Genomic DNA, 19,667 nt, shown 5'->3' with positions numbered 1-19,667 from the left:
TTAGCTTATGGCTTCAAAGTTCAGAAACTTTTTCTGGTTCTTTGTCATCACCTGTATTACAGATACAGGACCCAGACATGTGCTTAGCTTGCTGCAGACAAGATGAGTTTTTGGGCTGAAGAAGTCTGTTTAACAGGACAACATACAAAGGAATGGGAGAGAGGATGCTACACAATATGTGTTTATATTACCTATTAACTTAAGACTTATGTAGAGCTAGCCTGTTGTGTGACCCTTGTCCACTCAGTTTGGTTTACTTTTGTCTCGTATTTAGTAGCCCTTCTCCCACCTCTCATTACATTTTTGGTTTTCATCTATTTCCCAAATACATTCCAATACTCAAATGTAACTTTTGTCCCTTACCTAGTGCCTTGTATTCACTCGCCCATCAAATTGCACAAGGTTATATTGGTCATTCACCCAGCTTTTCTTCGTCACCATATGCACTTCTTCCCCTGCGTATGGTGACAACTCATTGAGGGTAGGTTCAAATGGCATCAGCATTGTGATGATACACTTGCTGCTCCTGCCGCTTTTATCTCACTGTCCTGGGAGTTTCAGCCTGTGGCATGGGAGGAAGAACCTTGCTATAAGAATGAGGTTAAGCAATTCCACTGAGGCAACAAGTGTCTTGATAAGAATCTCATAGGAGCCAAGGATTGTGTTGGATAATTCCTTCTGTTCCTCAAAGGGAAGCACCAAGAAGCCAGGACTGTCACACAAATATAAACAGAGGAAGACTGGGTCCCTTGGGAGTTCTACTCTTGTTATCTTGTGTAGTTTGCTGGTCCTTAAAGAATACCAGTAATTCAGGAAGTACTCAAAGTGATTTAACTTGTTTAAAGCAGACACTTAATTTCTACTGGCAGAAGCTTGATGATGACTATCCTGTAGTGTCTCTGGAAACCACTTCTTAACTATCCTGGATTTGGATTGTTACATAGCCTTGTTTTCTGGCTTTGTAAGAACATTTTTGTAGCTGAGCTTCTGAACTTGGAAAAGTACCTCTTAAGTTTAAGCATTTCTTCTCCCTGTGTATTCATTTTAAGACTACCTGTTTTGGCTCTAGCAATTTAAAGAATCACTTTCTCAAAATTGTTGTGACCAAGTATAATTACAGTTGGCAATTACTTTTCCTACTCCTGGTAGCCTTCTTGCTAAAGAGATCACTATTGGTGGTATGGCATTTGCTTTTAGTAACATGGCTGCCAACAGCAGTAGCTGGTTTTTAAATGTTACTTGTAATTATTTTAAAATGCATTTCAGATATAGAGGATTAGTTTCAATTTGAAGTGTTTGAGTGGTTCAGTTATTCTTATACTTTCAAGTTTGAGACATGTTGGTAATTTTTCTGACTGTACAGTAAATGTGGTTTTGTGTACATAGTTCTTCCAAAAATAAAGGTTTTCCTCCTAGGAATCTTGAGCTGGATACAAATCTTTAGCCTATTTTTTCCCCAATGTAGCTGTAAGCACAGTCTGTTTACAAGATGCTTCTGTTATTTCTAGGAGTTTTGAGAGATCCTGGCATTTTCAAATAGTTTCCAACCAAAATTTGACAAGTCAGCAGGACCTTTCTTTCATGAACAAGACAAGCCTGCACAGTTCAATTGCCCAGAAACTCCTGGTGGTAACATAGCTGGAGGTAGTATAGTTTTTTGTTTTAGCCAATTTTCTATTTAACAATGAATTATGCATTTTTGATGTGGTGACTCTTTAGATAGTGGTAATAGGGATGCTCTACCTTTGCATCTATTTTCCCCCAAACCTGTTAAAACATTTATTGGAAATATAATAAAGTTGTTTGTTTCCATTTAAGGGAAAAGCTAGGGTAAAGGATAACTCTTAAAGGGAAGGCTACATTGTCCTCTTGCTATTTGTATGTCAGATATAAGTATTACTAGCATTTAATTCAGGAGAAGTAGGTGAGGCCTGACCTAGTCATAAACAGAACAGGTATATTGGCAACAATAAGCCAACCCAGTATTTACTATCAGATCTGGCACGTTGCAATCTTCTTGTAAATAGAGTTGTTGGTTGATATGAGGTAACACAACCCCACAAAGGGCTTGGCTACACTTGCGAGTTAAGGTGCATGAAAGCAGCCCCGCTCGCCCTAACTCCTGACCCGTCCACACTGGCAAGGCACGTAGAGCACTCTGACTCCTCAGCCAGAGCGCTCCTGGTACTCCACCTCAGTGAGTGAAATAACGTTTGCTGCGTCTTGGCTACAAGGCCCAGGCATCAGGGTGAACGAGGTGTTGCATTACTGTGCTCTGATCAGCCTCCAGAAACGTCCCATAATCCCCTTACATCAAGTGGCCACTCTTGTCGTTGTTTTTGAATCGCTGCAGGAATGCGGAGATGCCCTTTCAAAGCTCTGTTTCTGACAGCTGGCTGCTTATCTGCTCCAAGACAAAGAAACCATTACTGTGGAATGCTGTTTTTGAGTCTGGACTTACAAGACAGCATGCTGACATGCTCAGACCCCCCAAAACCCCACTCTCCCCCCATATACAACACATTCCTGGTCACTAAAAGCATATTGCAGTCACTTGCATGCTGGGATAGCTGCTCATAATGCACTGCTCACAATGCTGCTGAAACGTGGCCATGCCAGTGCGCTTGAAGCTGTCAGTGTGGACAGACTGCAGTACTTTCCCTACGGTGCTCTCCGAAGGCGGGTTTAACTCAAAGCGCTCTACATCTGCAAGTGTAGCCACATTAGAGTAAAGGCTGTAGTGAGGGCTGTATTGGGTGTTGTCTTGTATGTGCTAAGTTGCTTAGTCAAACAACATTCACTGCACTGTGAACACTGGTGTGGCTGTAAGTGCCAGAAAACAGCATCGTTCTATTTATGTAGCTCCTAATTAAATACAATCCAGTGGAGGGGATTGGGGAATGTCTGGCAGTAGCAGCGGTATGCTAGCTGCAGCAGGACAGGCTGTGCCCTAACAGATCATATAGAGTTCAGTCAGTTGAGTTTATCACATTCAAAGAACAAATGAATATAGAAAGGGATAAGATGGGTGAGGTAATATTGGACCAACTTCCGTTGGTGAGAGAGGCGCACTTTCGAGCTTACACTGAGCTGGGACACTGTTGCAGCTAAATACAAGGTGGAACAGATTGTTTAGCACAGGGGTTCTCAAACTGGGGCTCAGGACCCCTCAGGGGGTTATATGGTTATTACATGGGGGGGTTACGAGCTGTCAGCCTCCACCCCAAACCCCGCATAGCCTCCAGCATTTATAATGGTGTTAAATACATGTTTATATGTAAGGGGGGGGTCGCACTCAGAGGTTTGCTATGTGAAAGGGGTCACCACTACAAAAGTCTGAGAACCCCTGGTTTAGCATAAGTAGTTAACACATTTCAAGGAAACATTTAAGGTGAAGTGGCAAGTTTAATACCTCTCCAGTCATGTGAAGGTGGTTTGGGGGGGGGGAGTGGGGGGAGTGCTTATTGAGTTATAGATTGTTGTAATAAGCCATAAATCCAATTTCTCTATTCAGGCCATGATTTTTAGTGTCTAGCAAAGATTAATTTAAGCCACCAGGCTTGTCTTTTGAAAGTGTTTTGCAGGTTTCCTTTGAGGATGAGGACTGAGAGGTCAGTGAGTGATCACTTTGTGAAGTGTTCACCCACAGGTGCTGCAATGTTTGTCTTATTTTTCTGAGAGTTCATTTGAGAGTGTAGTGACTCATTTCACACACACACAGTTGTTTGGGGGCATTTAGTGCACTGGATGACACACACCACATATTGTGATAGGCATGTGTAGGACCCATGGATCTTGAAAGGTGTGACGTGGCGGGTGTTGATCATCATAGCAGTGGAGATATGGCTACAGGTTTTTCATTTGTTTTGGCAGAGTCTGGTGCTGCTTTGAGTTGGTATGTTCTGGTCTGTGGGGAGCTTCTGAGAAAGTGGAGAGGCTGCAGGGTTGTTGGAAGGCTAGAAGAGGGGGTTCATGAAAGATTTATTTCTGGTCCCCATCAAGTATGAGTTGTAATTGTTTAATGATACCCTGTATTAGGTTCCAGTGTGGGATTGTAGGTGACAACTAGGGGTGTGTGATCAGAGGGGGTTTTATTTCTGTATTGAAGCAGGTTCTCTTGGGGTAATTGGGTGGCCTGTTCCAGGCTGCAATCTACTACTCTGGTGGAGTGTCCTTGTTTGGTGAAGGCGGTTTTGAGTATATTAAGGTGTATATCCCAGACACTCTCCTCAGAGCATATTCTGTGGTATCTGGCTATCGATAACAGATTTCTGGGTTTGTTTAGGGTGGTTACTGAATCTCTGAAGAGAAGGATGATCTGTGGGTTTCTGGTATATAGTTGTCTGTAAGGTTCCACTGATGAAGCTGATCATGCTGTCCAGGAAGTTAATGCTATTGGAGTGTTCTAGAGAGAGGGGTGGGTGATGGTGAAGTTGTGGTGGAAATCTGAGGGAGTTTAGGTCATCTGTTGAGAGGATGAAAATACCAATATCAGGTGTATCACTGACTTTTGTGGTGTATTTGTCCTGAATTTTTTTCTTAAGATGGCCTATAAAGTTGGTATAGTCAACCAGCTTCTTGGATTTATGGCTTATTACAACAATCTGTAACCCACTAAACCCCCACTCAGCTTTTTCCCCCTCCCTTTTACCCCCTGTGACTGGACAGGTGTTAACTGGCTGCTTGACCTCAAATACTCTGAGATACATTCACTACTTATGCTAAACAATCTGTTCCACCTTGTAGTTAGCTGTGACACTCTCAGATTGTTTCCCAGATCTGAAGAAGAGTTCTGGGTAAACTCAAAAGTTTCTCTCTCACCAACAGAAGCTGGTCCAATAAAAGATATTAACTCAGCAATCTTGTCTCATATCTGGGATCAACACAACTATTACCCCACCACATGCAATATAGAGATAGTGCATTGTGGCTCAGGGCTTGGCTACACTTGCAAATTTGCAGCGCTGCAGCAGGGTGTGAAAACACACCCTCTGCAGCGCTAGCGCCAGTGTAGTCAAAGCCCCAGCGCTGCTCCCAGCGCTGTCCGTTATTCCCCACAGGGGCTGGAGACGGACAGCGCTGGGAGAGTTTTCCCCAGCTGCTGGGGCTTTGACTAGCGCTGCTCAAGCAGCGCGCCGCGGCTTGAAATGCAAGTGTAGCCAAAGCCTGAGAGCATGAGTGGGGGAGCTAGTGGTAGACCAAATTAGTGTAGCTGTAGATAGTTCCATCATGTGCAGGTGTTGAATAGTGGTTGGGGAGAAAAGGAAAGCTTGTCACAAGTATCATTTCCCTCTTCCCCGTTCGGTGCTGAGCTAAGAGCCAGTCATATTTCTCTCCAGTCCCTCACTAGACATGCAAATTACCTCCATGATTAGGAAACTTAAGCAAATCTATGTAAAGCAACGAGACCTCATGCAAGATGAAGATCAGATGATGATCTAAAAAATAAATTACAGTACTGGACAGCTTAGCTATGGTCCTACTCCAGTGAGTGGATATTACATTATGGGTAAGTGTTCAAGCTTGGAAGCCATATATAATTTAAACATACACCTCTACCTCAATATAACGCTGTCCTCGGGAGCCAAAAAATCTTACAACATTATAGGTGAAACAGCGTTGTATTGAACTTGCTTTGATCCACCAGAGTGTGCAGCCCTGCCCCACTGGAGCACTGCTTTACCATGTTATATCCAAATTTGTTATATCGGGTTGTGTTATATCGAGGTAGCGGTATACCTATATTAAAGATTTAAACAATCTACATCTGAGGACAGATCCTTAAATGGTAGTTGCTCAATTTTTCTTTGACCCATGTTTTTTTCTTTTTAAACAAGGGTCATTGTCAATAACTGTCCATTCATAATATCAGGTTTGTGGGCATGGGGAGAGAGAGGCTGTCATGGGAGGCCCCTGTCCAAATCAGGAATTATCTCTGTCCCCATATCTGAGAGGGAACCTTTCACAGTATTGACTACCATCTTAACAGTGTCTCATGTACACTTCTGTTGTATTCATGCTCCCACAACATCCTTGTGGCTATGACCTCACTTGATTATGTGGAAATGTATCTAGCTGTCATTCATCTCAGGCTGCAGATGGAAAAGAAGAGGAAAGCTTTCCCCTTGGGTCTGTCGGCTCTGCAAATGAGCAAGTGCTGTCACCCACAGTTTAGGAAGCTGTAGATAACCTAGAGTCTTCCTGGTTGCATCAGCAAGGAGCAGAATCCAGCCCAGCAGCTGCCATAGAGGGGTGAAGCGTTAGCAACTACCCATTACCATCTTGCGGTAAGGAGAGAGGGACCAGTGAGAATAGGGCCCAATCCAAGAAGCATGGGGATCCAGGCAGCCATCCTATGGCTGGTGCTCTCATCCTGCAGCCAGCTTTGAAATCCCCAACTGCAGTGGACAGGAGGTGGGAAGTACAGAAGGCAGGGTGGGATCATTTGGCCATGACTGCCTTCTCCAGCAAATCACCTATGCCAACCCCCCCTCCCACCACTTTTTAACACTCTTAGAAATGCACAGATTCAGGCAGGTAAATGAAATAGAGCTGTAGTAGGGCAAGAGGCAATCAAAAGATCATGTGACATTTTTCCACTTTGTTGTGCAGGACTTCAGTTCCTCCAAAGTTTAGATTAGTCACCTTCAGTTTCATAAACTACATTTCAATGAGCGAGGCAAAAAATCCAAGACCTGATGAGGTTAACATGATTTGCACAGAGGCCAAGATTGTGGATTAGGATTAAGGAGCTGTGAGTTCTAGTCCTGCTTCTGACATTGACTTGACATGTGACTGTTATTTCCCCAGCTGAACAATGAAGACTCACTTGTCACACCCTCTATATTTTGCATGCATTAAGGACTGTAGTTTAAGTAAGAAGAGAACCATATACATGACCTTTATTTTCAACTCTTCACTTCGGGTGCTAGACAATAAGTGGGGACAGGGGAAGAAAAACAGTTACTGCAATTCCTTTTTTTAATATGCATGTTCCTTTAGCGCTGGAAAATATAGCTATAATATAAGAGTTATGACACTTATACGTTCAAAATTCTCAGTTACTCATGTATGCATGTGAGATAGGTAAGCAATCCGTTATTACAGCCGGTGGTTTAAACATCACTTAACTTCTCTGCAGCTGTTTCACTACATCAAGAGTGGAGAAAATACTGTAGTAGATTACATGCAAGCAACCAGGTGTTAATGGTTCAGTAGTTCTTGAACAATATACAAAATGACAATGTAAATATTTGTCCTCTAAAATAATTTTTAAATACAATTTATAAAATTTTTGTGCTTGGCAAAAAAAAATCAAAAGTTTATGTTGGAATAACACCTGTAGCTAGGAGAATGATAAATATTAAAATAATAAGTAGAAGGACTCCAATAATTATCATCATTTTGGCATTTTTCCACCACATCTTCCTGGAAATCTTTGTGGCGTTTTTTTGGAAAGAATGAGCCTGGAAACAAAATGACAAATATGAAGTTCATGTTTCAGGAACTGGACTTGTTGAGCATCATCACACAAGATTAAACTGCATGTTAAATGTCTTCAAGAATGTAGAAGATAATTTATACTTATGATGTAAAGTAAATGCTATTTTATGAACTGTGGAGTTTCATCCCAGGAAGACTCTTGGTGGTGGTGAAAAAGTAGTAGGCCTACCAGTATATTTACATTGCTTACAATATGAATGGATATAAACTGTTAATTCAATTGAGTTCATGCTTTTTAGATATGAATCTTATCTGCTATATACTATTTTTAACATAACAGCATGGTTAGTATTCACTTTACTCTTTTACAATCCCCTCCCTCCTCCTACTTATCAGTGCTAGAGATCAGGTAGGGAGAGAATGGGTAATACAATCAAAATCAAGGTTTGAGGCAAAGCTTGGCGGGGGTTCTGTTTCCTCTCCCAATAACTCTGGTCTGGTGCAGCATCAATAAAAAGGTTTAATTTAGAAATGACAGTTGTAGATGCTGATAGAAACAGGTTCCTAGCCTCAGACCATGGCTAGCCAATGTGATAGTGGTGTTTATAAACGGTTAACAGCCAAGCCCTGGAACACTTGATAATCTACTAGAGGATTTTAGGGGTAGAATTCTACAGCACTTCAGAAGCTCCTACAGCAAGCAGTTCTGTTAAGCTCTTATGTTGTTCTCTAATTTGCTCTTGGCTTCTAAATTTTCCATCTTCCTATGTGGGCCTATTTTAGACAGTATTTACATATTAGAGTTTTTAAACCCCTAACTATTTAGTTGTACATATTCAACCTGACTAGAAGATGCAGTAGTTGTTTCAAACAATTGCATGCTAATACTTTAGTGTAACCACTCTACTCATATAAAGATGCATCAGTGTAGTTGATATTTGTAACATGTTCTTTCCCCTCTATAGTTCCTCCATTAGCAGTAGAGATCAATTTTTGGTCAAGCCCAGTTCCTGCAGGTGGCCCTCTGTTCTGTGTGGCACAGGGGTCCACCTGCATTGATCCAGTTGCAGGATTGGGTCTATAGTTACTAAGGGCTAGAGGGATTTAGGCATCTAAGTCCAAAATTTAGATACTTAAGAGCCCTTTTCAGCTGCTGACTAAGCTGAGAAGCACCTACATTTCTACCACTGTGCATTCACAAACCTGCCTAAGCATTAGCATGATCCTCAAACTAGGCTTGCCCCACCTGTCCACCTGCTGGGTCCAATCTACTAATATGCTCAGAAGCCCCACCTCTCTCCTCAGCATTTCCTGTTTCTTCCTTTAGTTGGCTCCCTGCTCAGGGACCAGTGCTGTGCTGGCTTGCATGAATCCCATTCAGAGGTGCCTAACTCTCCCCATGCCTTCTATAGGTAGCCTTATCAGCTACTTGGTATGCTGAGTCTAAGTTTCCCTTGTGGCTCTGATCTAGTGCTAATGGCTAAATCTTCCCACAGCTATGGATATTAGAATGATACATCAATACCTCTGAGATCAGACTCTGGGCTTAGGAACAATAAGTGGAATTTTCAAAAGTTCCACAAGTGCTTAGGCACTTTTGAAAATGCCACACAATTATTCTAATACAAAGACTACTGCGAAGTTGTATAACAAATGCAGAGAAATAAAGGAGTCACCTAAATACATAAGTTGAATGAGAAGTCATGAAATTTACCGCCATTTGGAGATCATCTGCTCTGTCACTAAGGTCACTCAGCTTTTCTTCTCTTTCCAAAACCTTATTAACATTTTGGAACATAACATTTTTGACATCATCAACTTGAATTTGCAGGGTAGAAACTGTAATGTCATCTGACCTCCTATTGTACTCCATCTGCACAGAAGAAAGTAAGGGTTTTTGTTACAGATGCTACTTTACCAACTTTCAGTAATTAAAACAGTTGGAAACACAAAATACAATCTTCAGTTTTGGAGCACTACTCTCTGAGCAGGCTGTTAGCCATATAACTCCAATTAACAGTACTTGTGAAGATTTACCCTACAGTTTTGAAAAACTGAATTAGGGTGGAGCTTCCAAATCTAGTCAATTACACCCTCACTTGTCCCCTTATACAATTATCCAATTGCTTACAGGCTTCCTGCCATGGGAAAAAAAAAAAGATACTGTGCTCATGTCCATTTTTGCTTTTTTATGAGACAGAACTCCCCCAAACTTTCTTTTGTAAGTTATTGATGGGGAGGGGGACGGCAGCTCAACCAGGGAAATATCTTAAATGTTCAACTGGCAAACCCCTTTGATTCAAGGTATTAAGTTCACAATATACCTCCTCTATATCTTCTAGCAAGACTAGAGGTGACATTCCTGATGCTTTTAAGAGTAAAAAACAAGCAGAACAACATTCCATGCCCCCCCTTTATAATTAATAATAAAAAAGCCTTCAGATCCTTTTTATTTGTCAGAAGAAAGGGGAAAAAAAAGAGACAACCACAGTGTTTAAATATCCTGTGCAGGTCACCTTCAAGAAGAGGGGCTGGTAAAACTTTCAGAAAACTCTTCAGTCTTCTCTGCACTGTAAGTTTTCTTACTAGTTAAAAAAATGTCTAGTATATCTGAATCCTCCTGGATTGCAGAAGCCCGGGGGTCAGTGATTTAACAAAACACCCCCACTCTATGAAATCCACTAGGGCTTCCTTTTGCTATTGCTTTTATGTGATATTCCTCCACCCCCAGCAAATGGGATAACATAGTCCTCAATCAGATATTGATATACTGCTGACTTTTGTTTTCTATTCACACCAGGCTAGATGAATAATAGCCCTTATTAAGAGAGTAAGTAAATGATTAACACCTTTTTAGATAATACACACATCATCTTTACACCAAGAAAGTAATTTCCCTGTAACTGGAATATAGTAGTTCCAAAAGATCCCCACCCAGGGCTCCAAGCTTTATATACATGACTACTTGCAGAATTTTAGCAGCTCCAAATGCTGAACTGTTAAAGCACCGCACCAGCAGCTGGTATACCCCTACTTACCGGCCATTAATCCTTGCCAGTAACTGACTCAGCCATTGGACATTGTTTAAAAAAATATGAAGTAACAAAGACCCATCATGACCCCACCACTATAGGGAAGTTGAGGGGAGGAGCAGGAATTATTTGCTACTTTCCAAGAACAACAATTGCAGCTACACAATTTCCTTTTGATCAAAGGTAAAGCAAAAATGGAATCTTCTGACAATTTCTGCACTCCCTATATTACCCTTTACATCTACTACTTGCCCCAAAGAAATAAGACATCAGTGTTTTCCAACCCTAAACCTTTAATACCTTCCCTCTTCTCCAGAGAATAAGGAGGCTCAAATAAATACATGTTTGGCAAAGCATTACTTTTAGTTCTATTTTAGCCACCCCGCCCCTTTACAAAATAAAGTGTCAACAAACCCTTGCCCCTGAGGGAAGGCTTACCCAGAATTCCAGTATCTACCACACCCTGACCACAGAGCTTGGTTGTTTCTCCAGGCCTTGCTGAAAGAATAGGATTTTTTGTTTCTTTCTGCAGTAAGGTAGGAGGATTTTGTGTACCAGTTCATTTCTGTAAGAAAAGCTTGTAGTAGTGAACATTCTGCTAGAGAGCAGTGTTCAGGCAGGGAGCCACCCTGTCTTGTTTTTAGAGGAGACATTTGAGAAGCCATATATTCTAACTGATATTTAATGGATGTTAGTTTGATTCCTATATTACGGTAATTTAATTTTAATCACATGGAAGAAGTAAGCCATTAATGTGACTGTACTACAAGATTTAGCTTTTTTCATCCAACACATTTTAGAATGGGCCTCTTCGCAGTTCAGAGAGAGAGATCCTCTGGATTCAAAATATTCCATGCATAAAATGGTTGCTTTCTCTTTTGGGGTGATATTTGAATGATCATTAAGAACAGCGTGAAGGCTTTTGATTTCTACCATTTGTTTTTTTGTCTCTGGCTTGATAGCTATTCTAAGCAGTATGGAAATTTAGGCCCAAAGCCTGCAAAACATTCTTTATGGGTAGATATCCCTGTACTTGTGCAGAGCCAAAGGTTGCCAACCCTCCAGGATTGTCCTGGAGTCTCCAGGAATTAAAGATTAATTAAAATGAAACCTCCAGGAATATGTGGCACCAAAACTGGCAACCCTAGTGGAGCCCCCCACTGATTTCCTAGGGAATCTGTGGAGGAGAAGGAGTTTGATTGCATAGCATTAATTGCAGGATTGGGACCTTGGGCATGTGCTTCACTTTATGCATGTGAGAAGTTGTATTTAAATCAACAGGGCTACTGATGCTTTTAAAGTTAGGCATGTGCATAACTGCAGGATTGTGACACTATAACTTTGACCGCTAGAGGGCTCCCAATGATTTTTCCAGTAATGCAATAAACATACTGATAGATGGCAATATAAGTTGTGATGGCATTAAAACTAACGTGTTCCCTACTTCATACCAACCTATATTTGCATGCCGAAGTTCTCAGAATGTCAGCCTATTCTGCATGCTTGCATGCAGTATTAGTTTTGAATAAAAAAATGTAAATCCTGTTGTTAATCAGCAGGGTTTTTGAATGATGAAAATAATGGGCTAGATTGTCCTGTCTGCTTCCTAGAATGGAGGGGACCTAGGTCCAGTGCATGTTGCATATGGAAGAGGGGATGGAAAGCCCTTTCTCCTCTATCTGTGTGGAAATCACTCAATGGGCTTATGGGAAGGTTATGAGGTGGTTAAGATACCATCTATAACATTTCTTCCCCCAACTTTGTGTAAACTAATGCTGATCTCATCACTGCCATGTGTAGCGCCCCATCCCCATTTATATATTACACTTACAGTGCAGTCTAACTGAGGATTTCAAAGTGCTTTTGGAAATGGAGGCAGGTAGGAAGCCTTGCTGCCATGAATCTAGGGGCTAAGGCCAAGAAGCAATGCACAAATCTTAAGGACCTCTGTAAAGAACATGGGGAATCCATAGGTTTGAAAGGCCCCCCAAGTAATGGAATGCTAATGAGGAAATTCTGAGGAATTTAAAGTCCTCTTCTAGTTTTTACCTGCAGAGATGACAAGCTGGTCCACAACGTTGAAAATTTGATCAATTTGACACAGAATAAAATATGAGACTTTGTAACAACAGTATAAACTCCACACTGTATCTTCATGCATACAGGTACTAACAAAATCATTTCATCAAGTATATTTAGGAACTGTACAGTACTCGATAAACTCTCTCTATATTTAGAAAACTCTAACAAATGAATAGGAGTTTCTTGGGGGCAGAAGCGCAATTTCCAAAATGCTACCTGAACAATACAGTAGGAGGGAATCTATGTCTAAGCATGCTAGGTATAATTAATCTCCCTTGAAAGTAATAACAGATTCTCAGTTGAGATTAGTGATTCTTTCACTAAGGTGTTACTGATCAACCCCCACCCCCTTGATTGCAGTGCAATGCTGATTTTAAAACCTTTTAATAGTTTCTTGTCCCAATAACTTTTTATTACATTGATCATAGGGTAATTCTGTTTTACTCAAAACACACCTAAAAGATCAAAGATTACATTTTAAATACTTACCATGCACACATCTCTCCCTCTCTCTTCGTCTGCTCTTTGTAAGATGTGTGTGTGTGATCAGATGATGCAGGGGAAAAGGACTGTTTAAAGTTCTAGTTAAATATTAACTAGATTTTCTAGACAAGAAATAATATATATCTATAACCACAATAACTTGCTGTTCTGGCAAAGAAAGACAATAGTTCTTTGATTGAGAGATCAGATCCCTAAATAAATGTTTGTGAATTTCTTTTTTCCCTTGCATGTGCTCTGCCAAGGTAGACTACAAAAGGTCCTTTCTCTAACATTGTGTAGCAACCATAGACATAAACTTGATTTTAAAATTTTGAGAATTACCTACCATGTATTTCCCCAGCACCTGTTGAAAATCTGCGTTGAATTCAAAAGGATGGGCAAAGGTCACTTGCGATATCAAGGGGCTACCAATGAAAGCTTTGCAAATCTGGAGAAATGAATGAAGGAATTATCTTGACATAGCTAAAATAAAATGTGTCACACTAACTTCTTAAATTCAGGCTAATATCTGTTATGATATCCTAAAAATGTAAACAGACAACATGACCCATATATGCAACCTTGCCTAATGTTCTTTAGCTATGCTGCACAAATGCATGGATGTGTGTAGCCACAAAATTTCTGCAGAAGCTTAAAGACATCAGTCTGTAGAAAACATCTAATATTTAGTATCTACAATACAATTGGTACTCCTTACAGGCTATACAACTGTCACTTATATGGATGCATTCCTAAGGTGAACCCATTTACTGCACTTAAACACACAAAACTGAAGGTAAGGGAAGAGTAGCCATGTAATGCCCTGGTGACAGACAAGGTGTAGAAACCTAAACAGAACACAATAAAATAGGTATGAGAAGGAGCGGGAAAGCAGACTGAAATTTGTCCTTATCCTTCATACCAGAAGATAGCATGGCAGGGTGGAGAGGAGAGAGAAAAAAGAGTTGACGGTCATATAGGAAAGCAGTAATTGTAGGAGAACAGACCAAATTAGCTTTACTTTTTTGACGAGAACGTTACTTTCTTTTCATTCTAGGCCTGCCAGTGAGTGCTGGCAAGCTGAAAACAGTAACATTTCAATAAGGCAAAATACAACATACAGTGCATAGGACCAACTGAATACATGCTAGGGTGCCTTTCAGTGTTACAAATGCACTGGTACATTTCTTGTGTTGCCATAGTGGTAATTAAAATTCTCCTGTCCCATATGGCTAAATCTCCCTTTACACCTAGCACACCAGCATTACCCATACCCTTTTTTGGTTAGAAGGCATGGACAGGCATTTCCTGTGATGATGGTATCACGAGAGGAAAAAGAGACTCTTTTAAACCTAAAGTTGGTACTGCACCTAATAGTATTTCTATAACACAAGCAAGGCCTTTGAAGCACAAGAGAAGGGATGTTAAACAAATGCATTACATGAAGCAATACTCCTAGGGTGACCAGACAGCAAATGTGAAAAATGGGGACAGGGGGTAATAGGAGCCTATATAAGAAAAAGACCCCAAATCTGGTACTGTCCCTATAAAATCGGGACATCTGCTCACCCTAAATACTTCATTTTATAATGCTGAAGAAGGCTGACATGCATTGATCTTACAGTGCATGTAATTAATCAATGTAGACCAAAGGGCAAGAATGGAACATTGCAAAACATCAGTAAGTCAATGGCTTTGATTAAACTTGCATCAACTTATTCTGAAAAGAAATTTTTCTTACCTCTTTAAGAAAGGCAAATGGTCCTGTGCTGTCTAATGTGTTGTTTGTAGCACATAGGTACGTAATTCCATTAACTAGCAGAGCATGGTACACAAAGCTTAGAAAAAGATATATTAATAGAGTGGGTATTTATTATTTAAACTTCTAACTTGGTTCACGTGGGTCATAAACTAATGAATCAAAATCAGTGAAAGAAAAGGAATGTAATAAAACATTTACAGTCAGCATCGCTGAACTGAACAATAAAACCAGTGAACAATACGCTGTTCCAAAGCAAAACCATTAAGACTTGAATAAACTCTACAATATTACAAAAGTGCTTCTGGATGACTTAGTATTTTACATACAGTAGAAACTCCTTTATATCCCACTTGAAATGGAGTTTTAATAATTACATATCAAAGAAAACCAAATTTTAAGTGGATTTGTGTAAATTTAGTGCAGAGGAAAGTGAAGAGCTAATAGATACAGCTAAAGGCAGCATAGGACAGGTAGGTGCCGAAGAAGCTCACTCAGTGTATCTCCCTGCAGATTACAAAACCTCTCATTTCACATCTAGCCAGGGCCGCCCAGAGGATCCAGGGGGCCTGGGGCAAAGCAATTTTGGGGGCCCCGTCCATAAAAAAAAGTTGCAATACTATAGAATACTATATTCTCGTGGGGGCCCCTGCGGGGCCCGGGGCTGGAGCAAATTGCCCCACTTGGCCCCTCCCGGCAGCCCTGCATCTAGCTCCCTCTTAAGCAGAGACTGCTAATCACATGAAGTGTATGTGGCTTTGTAATGACTCCATTAGGGTAATTATAAAATGAGTTGCATGAAATGAGACCAGAATCTTTTTTTTTAAACTTAAGTGGGAAGATTAGACTTGAACCTCTATTATCTAAAATCCTCACTCTGCAGCAGTCAGTTCTACAGCAAAGAATTTGACCTGTTTTAAAAAACCCAAGTTGCAACCAAGGCTTTACCTTCCAATGTGAGCTGTGGTTTTTTTCAAGCCTTTGTGAAGAACTAAATTTACCACTGATGAAGCAGCATCCTAAAATTAAACTACTGAGAATTAGTCTTTTGTTTAGGAGAAATGAATATAATGTTTATAAATATCCGCAATGTTTAGCAGCAGGTTGAAAAAGCACATTTCTGAATGAGAGTTTATACTTAAAATGTATTGTAGATTAATGAAGTTTAATTAAGCATGTTTTTTGCTTCAAAACAAAGATTTGTTTCAATAAAAAAAAGAAAAAAATGTTGTTTTGGAGAGGTTTCTGCAGCATATAAGCTTGATGCCTTTGTGCCTACTATAAGGAGGTTGTACATATCACAAAACTACCCCAAAATGAATATTATAAAACTGGATGGATATAGCTATAGCTCCATATCTATATAGTCACAAAGGCATCAAGCTAATACATAGCAGAAACCTTTCTAAAATTGGTGTGTGTATGTGTATGTTTTTGTATATTTGCTGAATATTATCAGAACTGCTGAATGAAACAATTGGACTCCAATAACAATGTTTGTGTTTTAAAGCATCATGTTTTAGGATGTGGGAGGAGTCAGCTTGATATTCTAAAATCAAGATTTCATATGATCTGGCATTTCTAGCATAGTGGCTACAGTGGAAAAAAAAGAGAACTGGGGATCCCAAACTGACAGCACAATTAGCAGTGTGATTCCTATTTACTTTGTCTTTGTAAATGAAATATACAAGCTAACTGAAGTTTGCAGCAGAAAGTTCTTTTTTTAGATCCACTTCTTTTTACAGTGCCATAAACTGTAACTGGTTAGGTCATAACAATAATAAGCTGAAAAGTGATTGCTGCATGGTGATCACAAATAAAACAGCACTTCTAGGAAACACTGCAATGTTATTTTTCTTTCAAACTGTTCTACTCCTGATTAATGGCTTATATGTGTAATGTTAGCTCTGGTTTTCGTTAACCATTTAAATAACACTTAGGGGGCAGTTGTTTTTTTTTTAAAGCACAACACTCAAAGTGTGCCAATGGAAGCTGCTGGGTGCTGATTTATTTTTCTTTTTTTTAAATCTGGCCCTAATTGTGCTTGCTGAGCATTTGTAACTCTCAACCCATATCTTAGTTAACTGCCTGATGCAACACTGCTATTTGAATAAAGCAACAATTGCTTGTACCCTCTGTCAAACATTAAACTCTGATACAAGTAATATTTTTTTAATTTCAAGTTTTCTGACATTCCCTTCTGCTTCTGTATCTGGTGCAATGGGCCTTTACATAATACCAGTCTGATGACATGAACTATCTGCAGCTAGGGAAGTCAGGCAAATATTTTCACTTTGCAGAGCAAACACCAAGTCCTAGACATGGCACGATCCTGCAAGGTGCTGGCGAAGCCTGTTGCACTGGTGCTGTAGTCTGTAAATAGTGATCATGGCCGGGAACCAGGTAAGAAGATGAGGAGTGGTGAGGGAAATGCCTTCCCTGGGACTGGGAGGGACATCCCTGAGCGCTCTGTAGTCTGAGAATTGAGCATTTCATTTGAGTTTCCTGGTGAGAGATTGGTGTGTGTCCCAGTGTGAGTGAGTGAGAGAAATTTGTGTGGGGGTGAGGGGTTTTCTCTGTGTGTGTGAGAGAAATGTGTGTGAGGGAGGTTTGTCATTTGTGTGTGTGTGTGGGGGGGGGAGATTTCTCTGTGTGTGAGAGAAATGTGTGTGAGGGAGGTTTGTTGTGTGTGTGTGTGGGGGGGGAGATTTCTATGTGTGAGAGAAATGTGTGTGAGGGAGGTTTGTCATGTGTGTGTGTGTGGGGGGGGGAGATTTCTCTGTGTGTGAGAGAAATGTGTGTGAGGGAGGTTTGTCATTTGTGTGTGTGTGGGGGGGGGGAGATTTCTCTGTGTGTGAGAGAAATGTGTGTGAGGGAGGTTTGTCATTTGTGTGTGTGTGTGGGGGGAGATTTCTCTGTGTGTGAGAGAAATGTGTGTGAGGGAGGTTTGTCTGTTGTGTGTGAGAGAGATTTGTGTGTGTGTGTGGAGGTTTCTGGGGGTGGGGGCGTTCTCCCGCTGGGTATGAGAGATTGTGTGTGTGTGTGTGAGCAATTGTGTGTGTGGGGGGGTGCCTTTCCCCCTCCCCATTATGAATCCCCCCGGGCCCGGGTGATCGCTCCCTTACAGAAGCCAAGCCGCAGAGCAGCCGCGCGGGGGCCAGGCCCCGGGTCAGCGCGGCCCCCAAAGCGGCTGGTGCGCTGTTTCCGCGGGCGGGGGGGGGCTGTACCCGGAAGCAGCCCCCCCGCAGGCTGAGCTCGGCGAGCACGGTGCGACCGTTGGCGATGCAGCTGTAGCTGAGGCTGGTCATAGCGCAGAACCCGCCCCGCCCCAGCTCCGCGCGCCGGGTCTGGCCGTTTAGAACCTCCGGGGGAGGGGGCGGGGGGAATAGAATGTCCCTGACCTGCCGGTGGGGGGGGGCACAGGAGGGGAGGGATGTGGGGAGAGGGATGTTGGGAGGGGAAGGAGGAGGGGAGGGATGTGCAGGAGGTGGTGGTGGGGATTTTGGGGGAAGGAGGTGGTGGGAGGGATTTTTTGGGGAAAGGGATGTGCAGGAGGTGGTGGGGGGAGGGATGGGGAAGGAGGGAAGGGATGTGCAGGAGGTGATGGGAGGGATGTTGGTGGGGGAAAGGAGGGAGGGATGAGGGGGGCAGGAGGGGAGGGATGGGGAAGGAGGGAAGGGATGTGCAGGAGGTGATGGGAGGGATGTTGGGGGGGAAAGGAGTGGGGCAGGAGGGGAGGGATGGGGGAAGGAGGGAAGGGATGTGCAGGAGGTGATGGGAGGGATGTTGGGGGAAAGGAGGGAGGGATGTGGGGGCAGGAGGAAGGGAGTGCAGGAGGAGGAGGGATGTGCAGGAGGTGGTGGGAGGGATTTTGGGGAAGGAGGAGGGAAGAGATGTGGGGGGGGAGGAGGTGGTGGGAGGGATTTGGGGGGGAAAGGGATGTGCAGGAGGTGGTGGGGGGGAGGAGGAGGGGAGGGATGTGCAGGAGGTGATGGGAGGGATGTTGGGGGGAAAGGAGGGAGGGATGTGGGGGGGCAGGAGGGAAGGGAGTGCAGGAGGAGGGGAGGGATGTGCAGGAGGTGGTGGGAGGGATTTGGGGGGGAAGGAGGAAGGGATGTGGGTGGGGGGGGCAGGAGGGAAGGGATGTGTTGGAGGGGCTGGGTTGGTAGGGGGATATTAAGGAGGGAGAGGGAGGGGCCTGTTGGGATGTGGAGGCCATGGGGAGGGAGTGTTTGGTGAGCTTCTCCCGCCTGCTGTCTCTTTCCAGGCTGCCCCACCCACCCCCAGGCTTGGGCTCAGGGAGGTCGCTCTCTGTCATTGCTCTTGGCTCCCACCGTTATTCTCACAGCAGGCTCCTCTGTTGTCTACATAGGGCTCTGACCTGCCTCACAGCTGCCTGGATGTTGCCACCCTGGCAATGCAGCGGAGACGGTCAGCCGTGGCCCCCACCGTCAGAATTTGGCATTTTTCTCTCTCCCGTGGGCGCTCTCTGCCCTGTGATATTTGAGGCACATCCGTTGGGCCCTCGCCAAACATAGCTAGTCAGATAGGAACAGAATAGGCACCTAACTGATGGCTGACTCTAGCTCAGCTCCTCACATGTGCACACACAGGCAGTAGCTATGTCTCCCTTAGAATTTTTACCGTGAGTTAATTGATTGCACTGTAACTCCACTGTAACTGTAAAATCTGTTCAGGCTGTGGCAGTTTTAACCTATTTAACTGGTCAAGGTAAACCATAGGGGGGGATCATAGGGTTTATTTGAACCAGCTAATGTAGCTTAAAACTATGATCACCTTGTCTTCACTGGGAGTTTGTGTTTAAAATGTCTCTTTCCTAGTGAAGATAAGACCATTGTGGAGTTGTT

At 42.5% G+C, this 19,667-nt stretch overlaps 2 protein-coding genes across 7 annotated transcripts in view; one reads left to right on the top strand and one right to left on the bottom strand.

Annotated features, from left to right (window-relative positions):
• Positions 1-6,876: 6,876 nt before the first annotated feature.
• Positions 6,877-18,138, bottom strand: LOC120405989 (vesicle-associated membrane protein 7B-like). Its single transcript, XM_039540087.1, has 6 exons — positions 18,027-18,138; positions 15,748-15,818; positions 14,782-14,878; positions 13,387-13,488; positions 9,158-9,316; positions 6,877-7,466 (listed from the first exon to the last, which is right to left on the bottom strand). The coding sequence occupies exons 1-6, from the start codon at positions 18,105-18,107 to the stop codon at positions 7,323-7,325; spliced, it is 654 nt and encodes a 217-aa protein (XP_039396021.1). The 5' UTR covers positions 18,108-18,138; the 3' UTR covers positions 6,877-7,322.
• The window catches only part of LOC120405988 (ras-GEF domain-containing family member 1B-A), a 297,170-nt gene continuing 288,410 nt past the window's right edge, over positions 10,908-19,667 (top strand). For 4 of the 6 annotated variants that reach the window (XM_039540082.1, XM_039540072.1, XM_039540084.1 and 1 more), the window contains exon 1: positions 10,909-11,011. The gene's annotated coding sequence lies outside the window, so the exon portion shown is untranslated. Of the gene's footprint in view, positions 11,012-17,063; positions 17,203-19,667 lie in introns of those variants that run through there. The other 2 variants (XM_039540073.1, XM_039540076.1) reach the window with 2 other exon arrangements.

The sequence above is a fragment of the Mauremys reevesii genome, linkage group 5 (genome assembly GCF_016161935.1).
Source record: "Mauremys reevesii isolate NIE-2019 linkage group 5, ASM1616193v1, whole genome shotgun sequence".
In the NCBI taxonomy this organism is placed as follows: Eukaryota; Metazoa; Chordata; order Testudines; family Geoemydidae; genus Mauremys; species Mauremys reevesii.
Note: the sequence above shows the minus strand (reverse complement) of the source record. Positions and strands in the feature narration are given on the sequence as shown.

Coding starts and splice junctions, on each gene's coding strand:
- LOC120405989 (XM_039540087.1), bottom strand. CDS start 18,107: ATGACCAGCCTCAGCTACAGCTGCATCGCCAACGGTCGCACCGTGCTC. Junction 9,317..13,386: donor AGGTGCTGGGGAAATACATG/GTAGGTAATTCT, acceptor TCTTCTGTGCAG/ATGGAGTACAATAGGAGGTC. Junction 7,467..9,157: donor CAGATGATCTCCAAATGGCG/GTAAATTTCATG, acceptor TTTTGTTTCCAG/GCTCATTCTTTCCAAAAAAA.